Source organism: Molossus molossus, unplaced genomic scaffold (assembly GCF_014108415.1).
Source record: "Molossus molossus isolate mMolMol1 unplaced genomic scaffold, mMolMol1.p scaffold_m16_p_18, whole genome shotgun sequence".
Lineage (NCBI taxonomy): Eukaryota > Metazoa > Chordata > Mammalia > Chiroptera > Molossidae > Molossus > Molossus molossus.
In genome coordinates this window covers 43,049,198-43,065,583 of record NW_023425353.1, presented here as the reverse complement: position 1 = coordinate 43,065,583, position 16,386 = coordinate 43,049,198, and the positions used below count along the sequence as shown (strand labels likewise).

General features: G+C 45.1%; 1 protein-coding gene across 8 annotated transcripts in view; it reads right to left on the bottom strand.

The window, feature by feature from the left end:
- Window positions 1-16,386, bottom strand: part of KAT2B (lysine acetyltransferase 2B) — a 102,296-nt gene that overhangs the window by 48,582 nt on the left and 37,328 nt on the right. For 7 of the 8 annotated variants that reach the window (XM_036267506.1, XM_036267510.1, XM_036267511.1 and 4 more), the window contains one exon: window positions 3,799-3,944. In XM_036267506.1, the coding sequence (XP_036123399.1) occupies window positions 3,799-3,944 (146 nt within the window). Of the gene's footprint in view, window positions 1-330; window positions 672-3,798; window positions 3,945-16,386 lie in introns of those variants that run through there. The other variant, XM_036267514.1, reaches the window with a different exon arrangement.

Below are 16,386 nucleotides of genomic sequence, written 5' to 3'. Positions count from 1 at the left end.
GAAATAATTTTTAAAAATCAATTAAAGCCTCTCTCTCTCTCTCTCTCTCTCTCTCACACACACACACACACACACACACACACACACACACATCCTTTGAAGGGAAGTCACCATATTCTATTTATCTTGACTACATGTAAATAAATCCTTAAATCAATAAAATGTGTGACTACCAGGTAACCCAAGTTTGCCTTCACACCCATGACCAGAGCCATGAAGAACTGGACACGTTTCACGTTCTAGGCAGCCTAGAGCACCCAGCAGTGGCCACCAGACCCATCTCTGAACTCACTTTCCCTCTCCCCACCCTGTTTCTGGCTTTCCACTGACCCAGAGGCCTGATTGCACCGTGAAAACGTTGCACGTGCCCATCTAGAACACTGCAGGTGGGCTGACACTCTGGAGGCCAAGGTCCATTCTGCACACATGAGGTGGGTGGGCTGGGGCTGTCTGTAGCAGCTATAGGTCACAGGCATCATCGATGGGGCCCAGGCTCTTTTGGAAGGAATTTTGCAGGACTCTCAATTGGCAACTTTCGCTGTTGCAGCCTTTTTTCATTTCCTCTCCATCCACAGAACGCAGCCAAGTGTTCTGGCATCTCAGTACCCACAAAACAGAACACAGCTCCTAATCCCTGCCACTGGAGCGCTGGCCTTCGCAGAGCAAATACCACAAAGGAAAGGGAACCGAGAGCCACTAATCAAGACGTGATCTGAAAATAAATTTAATATTGAAATTCTTTACCTTCCACCTTTACATGTGAGCTGGTTATAATATACTGACCCTGCATTTAGTTAAGTTACTTTTTTCCCCTCCTTTCTCCACTTACTGCCTTTTCAATAGAAACAAAACAAGGCATTCATTCTCGCAGGAGTTAATGAAAATGAACAACCCCCCAAGGCTGAAGGTCACCATGTGTCCCCGCTGGGTGTGTCCTACAAGGGCCTCAGTTCCCTCTAGGGGTGCCACGGAAATTATTAGTGTAGGGCATTTGTTGATCCTGACTACGTATTATGCACATCTTTCCAAAAACAAGTGTGTGCTAAGTCACCGTATGCAATTCTAAGGGTATATAAAAATGGATCATGAAATTTAAATACAAATAATTCTGGTTGCCTACTTTGTTTTGCCCAGTGAAAATAAGACCATATAGGCCCAGCCAGTGTGTCTCAGTGGTTGAGAGTCGACCCATGCTCCAAGGGGTGCCGGTTCGATTCCTGGTCAGGGCACATGCCCAGGTTGTGGGCCAAATCCCCGGTGCGGGGTGTGCAAGAGGCGGCCAATTGATGTTCTCTCTCATTGATGTTTCCATCTCTCTCTCTCTCTCCCTTCCTCTCTCTAAAATCAATAAAGAAAAAAAAAATACCATCTGTCTAAAAAAAGAGAAAAGAAAATAAGACCATTTAGAAACTTGGCCCATTGGAGGTTGCAATTCGGAGACAAACCGATGGATTGGGGAGATGTTGAATCTCATTTTCTACAAAAGAATGAAGCTGGGATAAATGGGCATCTAAACAAAACGTAATAATAGCAACAGGCATTTACATCCTAATTTTGCCAGGCACTCTTTGTAGTTCTTTGTCTATATTCTCTAATCTAATAGTTGTAACAATCTTTTGACACAGGTGCTATTATTGTTTGTATTTTACAGATAAGGAAACTGAGGGAAAATGACGTGCCCAAGGTCACACTTAGTAAGTGACAGAGCTGGATTTAAAACCTGGAGAGCTGGGCCCCAGAGCCCCATTCACAGGCCCTGGGACACACTGAGTTTGAGAAAGCAGCTTCTCACTGGGTTGATTTTCAACATCTAAGACTGCAGGTTCTGTAATGCTAAAAATATAGAATACATTTTAATTACTGAGACAAATGAGACACAGGAACTGCCTTTCAAAAGCTAAAAAAGGATGATCTAGAACTTATTTGTCCAAAGAAGGGGGGGCTGAATACTCTGGATTTTGCACCATTAGAGATGAGGGGTGCGGGGGGAGCAATGTGCTCCCAGGCGGAGCAGTGCTTCCCGGCCTGGCCTACGGGTTGGTTCTGAGCAGCACCGAGAGCAGGCTGACAGGGTGGAAACCTTGACACCACCTTCACTTCCAACAGGGCGGCGGGGGACTGCCAGAGAGTTCGTTCCAAGATAAATAATAGCTGCAGTCATGCAGGCGTTGTTTTTGTTCAACCAAGATCTTTTTCCAAAGACGCTCTAAACAGTATGAACCGGCCAGGGTTCAACCTGATGACTCAGGCCTCACAGCCATGTCAACAAGCTGTCACCTGGAGGAGCCTGGTGCCTGCTAACAGCTGTGGGGAGCTGCTGTTCATTCACATTCTCCCCTCACCCCCATTTACCTTTGTACAGTTAATATCCCCCCATGACCCCAAAAGTTAAAAATATAACCCCCCCCCACGCCTATCCCCTATCTACTCCAAACACCCTATTAGTTAATAAAAGGGGAGAGGGAAAATGGTGTATCAAGTAAATCCAGGCCAAAAAAAAAAGCTATAGGAACTGGACATAAAGTTTCACGGAGATCCCTAGCAGCCAAAGTAAAGGGCGACCTCAATGGAAACTGTATCCATCCTTGTCCTAGAAAATGAAGCCCAGCCTCATTAGAACAGGCAAACTTCTCCTGGTTGTGAGCTCTGAGTGGCATGTTGCTTTTTTCCTGTTTTTGTTTTTAAAGTAACTTAGAAAGGTTACACACTACAACATAATTAACAGTGCCCTCAATAATAGGGGTTTTTTTTTGTTTTGTTTTTTTTAATTATTCCTTCTGTCAGCCTTCTTTCTAAATCTATTTTTGGCAACCTGAAGTTTTCCTATCTGTTCCCACCACCATTCTCCCTCCCACGTCTGTCAGCTCTGACTGCAATGTGGAGCTTGGGGAGACATCCCTCCATCTGTGGAGAAGAAGGGACAAGACCCAAAGGAGCTGAGGCAGAGCCATGAAGCGTCAGCTACGGGGCTAACCAGTGGCGATAACCAGTGACCAGTGTCAACAAGACACAACAAACAGTAGCAAGATGCCAAAACAGACTCGGAAATTCTTCACTGCTCCCCTTGAAGCATAAGAGTCCCAGCCCTCGGACCACCCTCGGACCCCATCTCCTCCCGGTCCCCCCGTCACTGGGCTCCACACGCCAGCCTCCTTGCTGATCCCACATCACATCAAGCTCACTCAGTGCACAGCCTCAATGCTGTTCCTTCCGCCGCCAGGAAGGCTCTTCCCCCAACCCTTTCCAGGGAAGGCTCCTATCACCCCATTTGCGTTGCCATCTCAGAGAGGCCTTTCTAACTGCCCTTCCTCACTAGCGTGTCCCCCCACCCACTACCATCCCTGCCATTCTGATTCCACTTACCCTACTTTGTTTCTCTTCACAGCACTTAGCACCACCTGCAAATATATTATTTACTTGTTGGTTGTCTGCCTCTTCTACTGAAATGGAAACTCCACAAGGGCAAAGACTCTGTTTTGCCCCTGATCTATGCCTCATGCCTACATGAGTGCCATGCACAGAGCAGGTGTGCAATAGACATTTGTTGGATGAATGAATGCATGGGTGGACGGAAAGAAATCTGTAAGCATAAGCAGATAAAGGTACTGAACTTTGCATACAAGTATGAAGGCTCTCAAGGAGAGTCACGAGTCCAACGCGTGGTGTGTCATGAGAAAAAGCATGCTTCACAACTCCGAGGGCGAAATGCATCATGAGCTGAGAGCCTTCCCACCCATGAGCTGGTCATTCAAACAATGAGAGAAAGAAGAAAGGCCTTTTAAAATGATAAAATCGCACCTTGAATAGGTAGAAATAAACTTGTTTGGTATCTGCATCCTCTTCCTTATGGACACAGGTAAAGAGATATTCCACATCCAACACTATTCCCAGGAGTCTGTTCATTTCTTCCTCTGACACATTCTCCAAGTGGGAAACATGAGCAGCTTAAGACAAAGATCAAAGGAACATATGTGAGAAGTTAGCTGGAAACTGTACACATTCTTGACTTCACAATGGAAGGTTCTCTCACAAAGCTTCCAGGACATCAATGAATTAGATTGCATGGTAAATAGAGGACATTTCTGAACCAGTGTTAAGATCTAAGTCTTCTCACAAAACTGACCTGTAATCAAGAGACTGCCACCTTATTGAGCCTTAGCCTCAAAAAGGAACCAGTGACTAATGTATTCTAATACTAATGTATGTTTTGTTTTGTTTTTTTAATCCTCACCCGAGGATATTTTTCCGCCGATTTCCAGATAGAGTGGGAGGGGCAGAGAGGGAGAGAAACTTCGATTGGTTGCCTCCTGCATGACCTCAGCTAAGGCAGGGGTTATGTGCCCTTGACCGGAATCGAACCTGTGACTCTTTGGTCCTCGGGCCAACATTCTAACCACTGAGCCAAATGTATGTTTAAAATCCAAAAGTTGCTGGCACCAAACCTAGTCGTGATGGTGTTAAAGCCGTACACGTTTCCATATGAGCATTCTACACCACATCAACAGGGTTCTGTGGTCCTGGAGGTGGATCCAGGATTTGGGGGTCTATGGTTGAGGGACATTAAAACCAAGTACCCAGAACGTTTAGTTCTAGATCCTGTTAATAGTTCAGTGGGGCAAGAATATCGTATTAGTGTCAAGACCAAATGAAGGCCCGTTCCCTCAGCCTTCCTGAGACATACTGAACCTCACTGTCTCTGTAGCCAAGTTCCTACTGGAGCTTGAGATTCAACATCCTCCATGATCAAGCTTCCAAAACCACTTTCCCTACCTCTGTTCTGTCGTCCTACTATCATTAGCCTTGTCCTCTCTTCTACCCAAATCTAGTCCACTTTCCAAGGTTATCTTAATTAATCCTCAAACAATCCCATAAAGGAGGTATCAGTAATCCCATTTTACAGCTGAGAAAACCGAGGCTCAGGCAGACTGAATGCTGTGTCATCCAATGCTGTGTCAGCCAACAAGGAAGAACCAGGGTCTGAAAGGGAAAAACATTTGACCTAAGTTCTAAAGCCCCACAATTTTTTTTTTTTATGATTAGTGGATTATCTTCAAGTCCTTTCCCACTTGAAAAAGCCTCGCTAGGTGAGCCCTCCAATAACCACCCGCTAGCCCACGAGCTCCTCTGGGCGAGTCACACCTCATTTCTGTGTCCCCAGCACCTACCACTGTGCTTGCCGCTCTCGGTGTGCAGGTTTAAAAATGCCAGACACAGTCCTGCTTGAGATGATCTTGAAAGAAAGACTAAAACAGGGAGAGGAGTGATAGGCTTTCCCTTGCCTTTGTTTGCTTTTTATTTTTTTAATCCTCACCCGAGGATATCTTTTCATTGATAATCAGAGAGTGGGAGGGAAGGAGAGGTGAGAGACACATCGACTGGTTGCCTCCCGCACCCCTGACCAGAATCGAACCTGCGACTCCTTGGTCCACAGGTCGATGCTCTAACCGCCGAGCAAAACCAGCCAGGGCGCCCTTGCCTTTTTTAAGGGAGAGGGCACTGAAGGTCACCGAGGAGTCCCTGCGAGGTGTCGGCATGGGTCAGTCTGCTCCAGAAACCGCATAGCTCAATCAGGAGCTGGGACAGGAAATGCTGCAGGTGCCCGACCCATAACCCCTTCCCTACCGCTTCAGGGCACACCTGCTGGCTTCCCATTACCGGCAGCTCCATTTCTCCACGTGAGGCCTTTTCCCGTCCCTGTCATCGGCGTTGCCACCCTCTTGCCCCTCAAGAGCAGCCTTCAACCAAAGACTAGGGAAGTCAGAGTCATTCCCTCCCTCACCCTCAGGCGGAATAACTGTGAGGTGAGTGTTCTACACTGGCTCCCGCAGCTCCCCCCAGGCTTAAGCACCCGAGTGGGAGCTGGCTTAGTCACTCCCTTCAGTCACCACCTCACCCTCCTCTCTCACGTCTCCACCCAGTCTTCATCCCCACTATACCACTGCATTCAGATCCTTGCCTTGCAGTCCCCTTCTGAGGGAGCTCGAACAAAGATATCTGATCAAAAGCAATTTCAGAGTTAAGAGAATTTAATACCAAGAGAGGGGGCCTTCCAAATGTCCACGAAGAAACCAGACTGACGGGGTTAAAATTAGAGGGGCAAAGGCCACCCAACAGAAATTCCTTTCTAACGCAGAAACGTAATGGAAAGGCAGAGTGGTGGGCACGGCCATTGGTGATGAACATGAGTGTGCACCCCACAGACCATGTTTTATAGGTAAGAGGGAGGGAGGAAAGGTCGGTGATCTGTCTGCCTTAGATATTACAGAGAAAATCTAATGATATGTCTAAACTTGAAAATCCCAACACTGTATTATTGCATTATCAAATAGAAAGGAACCAGCTAAGGTGTTTCTCTAAATTACATCATAGAAAAATCACAAACATATGTGTGTGTAAACACAAAAACTAATCTTAAAATCTACTAGTTTACACTTGGCTACACATCATGTGGCTTTCTCACTTTCTGATACAGGACCGAAATTAGACTTCCTTTTGAGCAGAACACTGATTGCCAGGTCATTCCTTTCTGAAGACTGCGAAATTTCCCTGTGGTCAGTCGGAAGCCTGGGGGAGGCAGGCCTCATTCTGAAGACAATTAGGTCAAGATTTGTATGTCAGTTATTCACAGAAATAATTTTATTTGACTGTTTTTACCTTGCAATGTTTTCATCTCTTCCCAGTGATAAGCTAAGAGAGGACAAAGTCTGCAATACAACATCAATTCTTTCAGATCCTCCGCGTAATGAAACACTCACAAGTGTTAACATATAGTGGATTAACTCACATTAAACTCATTGTTAAAACCAGTGGCTTGCTTTTCTTAACTCACAAAGCATTCTACCCAAATGAACTCTTAATCAGAATGAAAAAAGAGTTGCTCTGAAACAGAGGTGGAAATTCATTTTCCGAAGGCTGGGGCGTGGGGAGAGGAAGGGCATCCCTTACTGGGGTTCCATGGTTTGAAAACCAGTTCGGAACCATCTTCTCAGATATTTTGAAGAGTAGACAAGACAAAAATGAAAATGCTTCAGAAGTGAGACCTGAGGAGGGAAACCCATGATCTCTCAAGTCTCAGAGTGTAACCCAGAGTACAAAGGAGGAAGGAGCTGGAGATTGGGAAGGTGAATGACTCATCACGTGTCCCAGGAGGGGGGCAGGGTGAGTCTACCGGACACAGGAGGGTAACTTTCATAGCAGAGGTGGGGATCTCTTCCTCCGAGAATGAAGGGAGGGTGGGCTGGGGCAGGAGGGGGTATACTGAGGCAGAAGGATGACACTGTATGGAAAGGGTGAAGCTTCCTAGAATGAATGATGGGGTGAGGGAAGATAAGACGAAAGCAGGAGGAGTGAACCATCTGCTAGAGAAGGAAAAAAGAAAGCTGCTATGAAAGTGAAGCTTCCCTGTCATGAGAAAGCCAGGTAAGGCCTGGCCAGTGTGATTCAGTGGCTGAGCACCAAGCCATGCACCAAGAGGTCGTCGGTTCGATTCCCAAACAGGGCACCTGCCCAGGGTATGGGCCAAATCCCCAGTGGGGGGCATGCAGGGGTGGTCAATCGATGTTCTCTCTCATCAATGTTTCTATCGCTTTCCCTCTCCCTTCCTCTCTAAGAATCAATAAAGAAGAAAAATGTTGGGGAAAAAGAAAAGCAAGCCAGATAAGGACAGTGAGGACTTCACATTATGAAAACTTCGCCTCAGGCTGCTATGTCCCCAGGCTCTCCCACGCTGGCTCCTTTCACCAAGATTCCTTTCCTTCGCTGATCATCGAACTCGCCACATTTTCCTCCCACCAAATCCTTATCGCCAGCTCACCTCTCCTCAAGCTCAGACCTTTGCCACAGCCCACCTCACAGCCCTCCCACCCCAACAACGTGAGTTGCCACCATCACAGCAAACTTGGCTTGCTCATTCTCTCAGTCGTCGCTTTTCCCATTCCTACCTCTGTGGTCACTGGGATCTCAATCCCACAGTACCAAAATAGACCCCAGACTGTCCTCTCGACCACATTCCTCAAACAACCCATGTCTTCGAAATCTGGAGACCGCCGCTGGCTCTGGGGCTGCTGACCAGGATTACACAGGACTTGCTCAGAAGCTCATGCCGACACCCAGGTGACGGCACTCTAACTGGATAAACTATTTATTGTTCTGCAAATCAACTCACACTTAACCAAACAAGGTCACTCACTATGGAAAGAAACCCTCTCTTAATCTTTGCTAAAGAAGCCTTGTTGATGCAAATAGGTTCCCTTCAGTTATCTAAAAGCATGTGGTTGTTGTTTGTTTTCCATTGGAAATGTTTATTATCCGTGGCACTCTTTAATCAAGAATATAAAGTTATCTACCTAGGTTTTGCCATTCAAAGTTGGGAACATTCTTAGAAATACATTATCTTAAAGTAACAGACTGGAATGATAAGTAAGTTTCAAATACAGCAATCATCAATAACACATTTTTCCAAATCATAACTCTAACATAGGATTATATATTATTCTCTAGAACTCAGTCTAAAAAGAGTCAATTTACCCCTACTGAGAGAGTATGCTTTCAACCATAAAGCCGGTAGAAAAGACAATTTTATATATGAAGTGTACTTCTTAAAAAAAAAAAAAAGCATGTTTTCTTTTTTTTTTTATCCTCACCCGAGGACATTTTTCCATTTTCTGTTCAGACAGAGTGGGAGGGAGGGAGAGAGAGAGAAACATCGACGTGAAAGGGACACATCGAGTGGCTGCCACCCGCACCACCAACCAGGGCCGGGGACAAACTGCAACCGAGGTACATGCCCTTAGCGGGAACTGAACCTGGACCACAGGCTGACGCTCTAACCGCTGAGTCAAACAGGCCAGGGCAAAAAGCATGTTTTCTTAAAGAGCTATGCCTCTATCATTTACTATAGTAGGGGCTTAGAAAAGGCCTCAAAATGTTCTACTCTGGCATGTGAATTATTTTGAGCTAAACGCAATCAAGACCCTGAGGCTCATAAAAAAACTTTTACCTCTCCCTTAAAGAATTTAAATTAGGGACCTTGCCCATAAAAAGAATTATCACCAGAACTAACTTTGTTGACCAATCTATATGGCAGGGCAAACTACTAATTATCAAACATATGTTCACAGTCACAATGACCTTCCTCCCCTCTAAAGTCCCAGAGTGCCTTACTTCATCCTTAGCTCCAAATGTCATATATGCCTCACTTTAACTTTCTGTCTTAGAACCTCTCAAATGTGTGGGATTCCCATATGTACACATGTAATTAAATTTGGTTATTTTCTCTTGTTATTTGTCTGTCAATTTAATTATTACACCAGCCAAAAGAACCTAGCATGCTCAAGTTTATTCCTCTGCTACACAAGTCTGGGAGCATTACAAAAAAATAAATAAATAAAATGAAATAAACTACAATGCACAAACCTATAGCAGTTAATCTGCCATAGAACTCATAATTCTTTGTTATTTAAAGCTTTGAAATATGTTCCTTAATCTACCCCCCCCCCAATAAAGTTTGCATCAAGTTACATCATGTCAACAGAGTGAGGACCATTCTCAATAATGTAATCAATCTTTCGAAGAAATTAATGCAGGTCCCCCACTGTTTTGATCTGCATTCACTGGAAATGCCCTGAGTTGTTTTTCATGTTACTGGCTATTTTGGCCGATTTGTATGTGTTCTTTTGTGCACTGCCTATTCCTGTCCTCTCCCTGCTTTTTTAGGATGTCTTTTTTTTTTTTTTTTTTTGCCTTGAAAGAGCTTTATGTCTGTCACATTCACTGCAAATGCTCCTGGATTTTGTTATGTAGTTGGTTGGTTGGTTGCTTGGTTGCTTGGTTGGTTGGTTGGTTGGTTGGTTGGTTGGTTGGATAGCAATCTAAAATTTTTAGGAAGTCAAATCTATGGTTGGCATTTCTTAAAGGTCTTGCATGCAAAAGTCTTTCTTACATAAACAAAAGGTAACAAATAGTATTTTCTCCCAGCCCTTTAATAGGTTTGTTTTTTAATTTAAAACATCCCTCCACCTAAATGTCAAAGTCATAAAGAACTAAAGCTGAGGAACGATGTCAGGTTAAAGGAGACTAAAGAGACCGGCTATGATACTGTGATTTATAAGAAGTATGTATGTCTGGTCTGCTGTCCTGGCACAGAGCTCCTAAAACTATAGGAATTTCGTAAGTAATGAGCAATAAAGGTGAAAGGAGTGTCTTTTGTTATTCACAACAAGCCCTTTTCATTCCAAACCTGAGTTCATGTTAAGTGATTTTTGGAAAGCCCCTAAGGATTGGGGGAGGGAGGGGCTGGTTGCCAGGGGAACCAAAAGAGAGTTGGAATTTTCAGGCCATCCACTTCACCTCCAGGAGGGGAAAGGGTCTGGAGGTTGAGTTAATCGCTAAAGTAGCCAGTTATCAATTATGCCTGTACAATCAGGCCTCCGTAAACACCCTAATTGAAGGGGCCAGCTTGGTGCACATGAGGTGCAGGGAGGGAGATGCGCTGGAGGGGCAGAGAGGCTCCATGCTCCTGCCCCTTGCACCTCTTCCATCCTGCTGTCCCTGAGGCGCATCCTTTCATAATGAACTGCTCATCTAGTCAGTGAACTGTTCTCCTGAGTTCTGTGAGCCACTCTAGGCAATTATCGAACTTGAAGAGGGGGGCCATGGGACCCTCCAATTTAGAGTGGGTCGGTCAGGAGCACAGGTAGTAACTTGGACTTGAGATTGGCATCTGAGGTGGGAATAAGAAGGGGGACTGAGCCCTTAACCTGTGGGGTCTGCACTAACGACAGGCAGTTAGTGTCGAGATTGAGTTCAATTGCTGGACGCCCATTTGGTGTCCACTGGAGAGTTGGAGACTTGCTTGGGGTGGAAGCTTTGGATGCCAATGCCGGGGTACTGGCACATCTTCTCTGGGCCCGGGCCTCCTCCTGGCCGTGGTACAGCCCGAGGCTGGAATTCTCTGCGAGAGGGAGCTAAGCCAGGGTGGTGGATGATGGAGTGCAGCAGCCTCTTCAGGGACATCTGTGCCCTGAGCGCCCTTCCACTCCCAATAAATCTTCCCACTGTACCTCAAATCCTTCTATACGTGAGTCCCCGAAATTCTTTTCTAATGACTTCACAAGAATCCTATATCCAGACTGGTAAAGCAGACCAGCCTTGGTTCCAATCCATGTCCAAAACAGTAGGTAAGGATGGGTAAAAGATAGACAAGATGTTCTTCCTTACTATTTTAATGACTTTTCTGTAAATTTGAAATGATTTCAGAATAAAAAGTTTTTAGCCCTGGCTGCTTTGGCTCAGTGGTTAGAGCATCAGTTCACAGACCAAAGAGTCGCGGGATGAATTCCAGTCAAGGGCACATGCCTCGGTTGCGATTCGATCCCTGGCCCTGGTCGGGGTCCTGAGGGAGGCAGCCAGTTGGTGTGTCTCCCTCACATTTCACATCGATGTCTCTCTCTCTCTCTCTCTCTCTCTCTCTCTCCCTCCCCCCCCCTCTCTCTCTCCTGTCTCTCCCTCCCCCTCCTTTCCTTCCTCCCTCCCTCCCATTCTATCTGAAAATCAATAGAAAAATATCCTTAGGTGAGGATTAAAAAAAAAAGTTTTAAAAATATCTTTCCTCCACCTAGAATTTGATAATCAAATGTAAACAACTGTGCTTTCATTTCAAATAGTCTTTCAAGAGTCCGGTACAAAGCATTGACAGAATTACCGAAGAATGGCCGACCCCTGCCGCCTGGGAAAAGCTCGCTCCAGGTCTTGTGTGGAGGGCAGGGGGAGGAGAGGAGGGAGTAAGAGGACTGGGGGAGGCTTTGCTGTCTCCTCATCTCTCCAGCAGGGTGTACCGTGGCGCCTCTCAGTGCTGTGTCAGGGCTGCAAATACCCAGGGTGCCACAGAGCGAACCTCCAAAAGCCTGCTGCTAGGAGGCATGGCGCAGCTGTTGCCTCGCTGGGAACAGGGCGCACACTGTCACTGTGCGCTGTGACCCTCACTGAGCTGTGGTTCCCTGTGTCACTGGACGGCACCTCTCTTGAGGACAGCCCGCCAGTTCTCACATGCCCTGCAGGGTGAACCGGCGGCAGCTGCGCAGGCAGCTAACGTCATGTCCCCGGCTCCTTGCACTGGAAAGAAAGCAAAGGGCATGGTGTCCATAGGATTTGTAAGCTGTTCAAATACATTTCTGGTTCATGGCAATTTGAGGTCAAGGTGAAAAGAGGTAAAACAAATTCCTTCAATGAAACCTCCTGAATTGATGATATGCAAGAGGCTTACAGTTTTAAAGTGGTTTCATCTTTTGTAACCTCACCTCTGGAGTGCAGAAAAAGAGAAGATTAAGAGCCCTTTAGGTGAGTTCAGTCCAGTAAAAACATAATGCAAACCACATACATCCACTTAAATATTCTAGTAGCCACTTTAAAAAGTTAAAAAAATCAGTGAAATTAATTTTAATATCGCATTTAACCTAGTATATACCAGATTAAATCATTTCAACATGTACTCAATATAAAAAAATTATTAACATTTTACAATCTTTTGTCATATGAAGTCTTTAAAATCCATGTGCATTTAACATTTACAATACACTTTAAATCAGGCTAGCCACATTTCAACTGCTCCGCAGATATCCGTGTCTAGTGGTTACTGTATTGGCCTGTGCAGGTACAATTAAACTATAAAAGCCTCTGCAAATAAAAGCAACCAGCCTGGCTGGTGTGGGTCAGTGGCTGAGATTCGATCCATGTACCAAGAGGTCACCAGTTCAGTTCCCAGTCAGGGCACATGCCCAGGTGTGGGCCAAGTCCCCAGTGGGGCATGCAGAAGGCGGCCAATCAATGTTCACTCTCACTGATGTTTCTATCCTCTCTCCCTCTCCCTTCCTCTCTCTCTAAAATCAATAAACAAAAAAAATTTAAAACTAAAAATAAATAAAAGCAACCAGCTACCCTGTTACTCTTACTGCATTTAATGAATATTTATCAATGAAGGAATAAACCCAATTATGCCCAAGGAACTAAATATATTAGGAACTAGAGCAAGAGTCGGTCCTTAATCTCAGTCAGTAGAAAACCAACAAGGGTATAGATAATTATAGTTATCCAAGAAGGTGCATTGCAATTGAGTTCCAAGAGGCTCTTTATTCTCTCTGCTGCATTCTAGGTAGTGAAACCCTGAAGGTGAGTAGGGGTCCCCTGGCAGAAAATGAAGGAAAGGCATTGCATGTGGTGTGGGCCTCACATCTAAGGAAGGGGGAAGAGAAAGTGAGGAGAGCCTTCAAAAAACATGGAACAGCCTGGTGGCCAAAATGCAACACAGGCAGTGGGGGAAGGGCTGGACAGCGGAGGCCTGAACAATCCAGCATGGCCAGCTAAAGCTGGACTTCACTCTGAGAATAATGGAAAGCTCAGAGTGGGTAAGCTGGAGAAAGTGATCAGAGCAGATCACGACGTCCTTGGGAGGGTGGACATACAAGAATGGAGATGAGGCCCGGGCGGTGTGGCTCAGTGGTTGAGCGTCGAGCCATGCACCAAGTGGTCGTGGGTTCGATTCCCGGTCAGGGCACATGCCCAGGTTGTGAGCCAAATCCCCAAAGGGGTCCATGCGGGAGGCGACCAATCGATGTTTCTATCTCTCTCTCCCTCTCCCTTCCTCTCTCTAAAAACCAATAAAGAAAAAAAATATATTTTGAAAACTTCGGGTGCTGGTACAGATACAACCAAAGAATCCAGAGAAAAGTCCTGATTTTGGGCAGCGCTAGAGGGGGGCACATGGAGAGAAAAATCAACAGGACTTCATGACCAGAGGAAGGTAAGGAAAAGTAATTTAAATCAAGCAGGAAAAATATTATGTTTAACCCCTTCACTCCTGCTGTCCCAGACTCACAGGTCCGGACAACTCAGAAACCGGTGTGTAAAAGGCAGCAAGAGAAAAACAGAGGACACCCAGCCAAGAGAAATACGCTGACTCAGGTGGCTGTGTCGCCGTGCTGGCCGAGCGCCGTGTCACTTGGCCTCTGCACAGCACATGTGTAAATGGGAACTAGGGGATGATTAAGTGGCAGTGGTCTATGCAAATGTGGTAAGGCCAAAGAAAATGTATTGGGTCAAATGATTTGCCTATGATCTAAATGTCTAAAATAGCCCATGAAAAAAATACTGGTAGTCCCTTCATACTTCATTCTATTAAAGTAACAAGTTCTAGTGTAATTGTTAATGCTAGCTCTTTACTTTCCTTGGAAAGTTTCTACTTAAATACGCAGGTAAGCAGAGGTAACCATAGTAATAAACAACTGCCACTTTCCACTACTGTCATGTTCTCTTTTCACTACTGTCATGTTTGAATGTGTGTGTGTGCGTGTGTGTATAATATGTATCTATAACAGATATTAAATATTATCAGAAAAGACAGATGGCATTGAAAAATAATCAAATCCTTCTACCTAAAACTGTAAAAAATGATTAGTAGTCATATTTAATAATCGGTATGTTCTGGCACAGTTCAGAACAATGGACTCAAGAATGACAACAAAAATTCCAATTGTGTTTTGATTACAATGGGGTTTCCTCTTTTCCTGGTCATAGGAGCAGGACGCTATTTAAACAAGCAGGCTGAAAATCGGGGATTTTTACTACTACTACTATAAGGAGAAATGTCTGGGCCAACTAAAGGCTTTGTTAGGACACTTCATCACATTTTATAAATGAAATTGATTGCAACAATCCCAAAGATCAAACAATTTCAGAAAATGGACTAGAATAATCTAGGTCAGCACTATGCAATAGAAATATAATGTGAGCTATACACAGTTTACGTTTAAAAAACAGGTGAAACTCTTTTTAATAATAAATTTTATTAACACAATATATCCAAAATAGCATTTCAGCATGTAATCAATATTAATGATATCTCACTCTTCCATTCATAACAACCTTTCAAAATTTCACATGTAGCCCTGGACTCAGTTGGTTAGAGTATCATCATCAAAATGCTGCAGGTTCGATTTCTGGTCAGGGCACATACATAGGTTGTGGGTTCAATCCCCGGTCGGGTCGGGGCACATGAGAGAGGCAGCCTATCTCTCTATCTCTCTCTGTCTCTCTCTCTCCCTTCTTCTCTCTCTCAAGTCAATAAAAGCATATCCTCGGATGAGGGGAAAATAAAACCTTGCATGTATGCCACACTTGCAGCACCTCTCACATTGGAGTAGCTATATTTCAAGTGCTCATTAGCCGCATTTATCGAGAGGCTGTAATATTAGATAGTAGGTCTCGACTAACCATTTCATTCTGTGGATGAAGATACTGAATTGCAAAGAGGTTAAGGACATGGTAAATTGCTGAGCCAGGCCGTGAATTCTTACTTCCTAACTCCCAGTTGCATGTTCTTTCCACTTGATCAGACTGTTGTCAGTCCTGTGTTTTACACCCAGGAGACACCAAAGAGTATCAAATTATGGCAGGCCAAGAATGCCTGGGATGTCCGGAGACCACATGAAACCAGAGCTCACTGCCCAAGGAACACATACAACTGGGCCAAGAGTTGCCCAACAGCATGTCAATAGACTAGGCACCACCTCAATCAATGAACCTAAATGTTTTGTTTTGACAAGTCCAGCAACACTACACATTGACACGTGTGTATGATTCCTGGTGACTCAGTTAACTATGCTCCCAACAGTGACAGTGAAAACAGCAGCACACACTGACTGAAAGGTGTTTGAGAGAAAGGCCTGCATGACGCTCTACGGAATCCCCTAGACCCAACCTCCCCGTTGGCGGTAATCACCAAGAAGTACTCTGCACATAAGTGGGAAAAGTCAGTCAGAGAAAGACAAATACCACACGATTTCATTCATATGTGGAATCAAAAGAACAATATAAACAAGCAGAACAGATACAGGCAGATACAGAGAACAGACGGCCGAATGGTTGCCGGAGGGGAGGGGCTTCGAGGGCTGGGTGAAAAAAGAGAAGGGAAGTTAGAGAACAGGCCTGGGATGTGAACTACAGCACAGAGAATACAGCCAATAACATCGCAGTGCCGGGGGGATGCTGGAAATGCCGGGAAGGGGAACACTTTGTAAAGTGAGTGTGTGTGTGTGTGTGTGTGTGTGTGTGTGTGTGTGTAAATAAATAAAATATCCATCTTTAAAAAACAAAGAAATAATCTGCCCTGGCCGGTTTGGCTCAGTGTTTAGAGCAATGGCCCTCAGACCAGTCTCGGGTTCAATTCCGGTCAAGGGCACGTACCTCGGTTGCAGTTCATCCCTGGCCCTGGTCGGGGACAAGTGGGAGGCAACCAGTCAATGTGTCCCTCTCACGTGGATGCTTCTCTCTCCCTCTCTCTCTCTCCCACTCTATCTGAAGCTAAATAGAAAAATATCCTCAGGTGAAGACCAA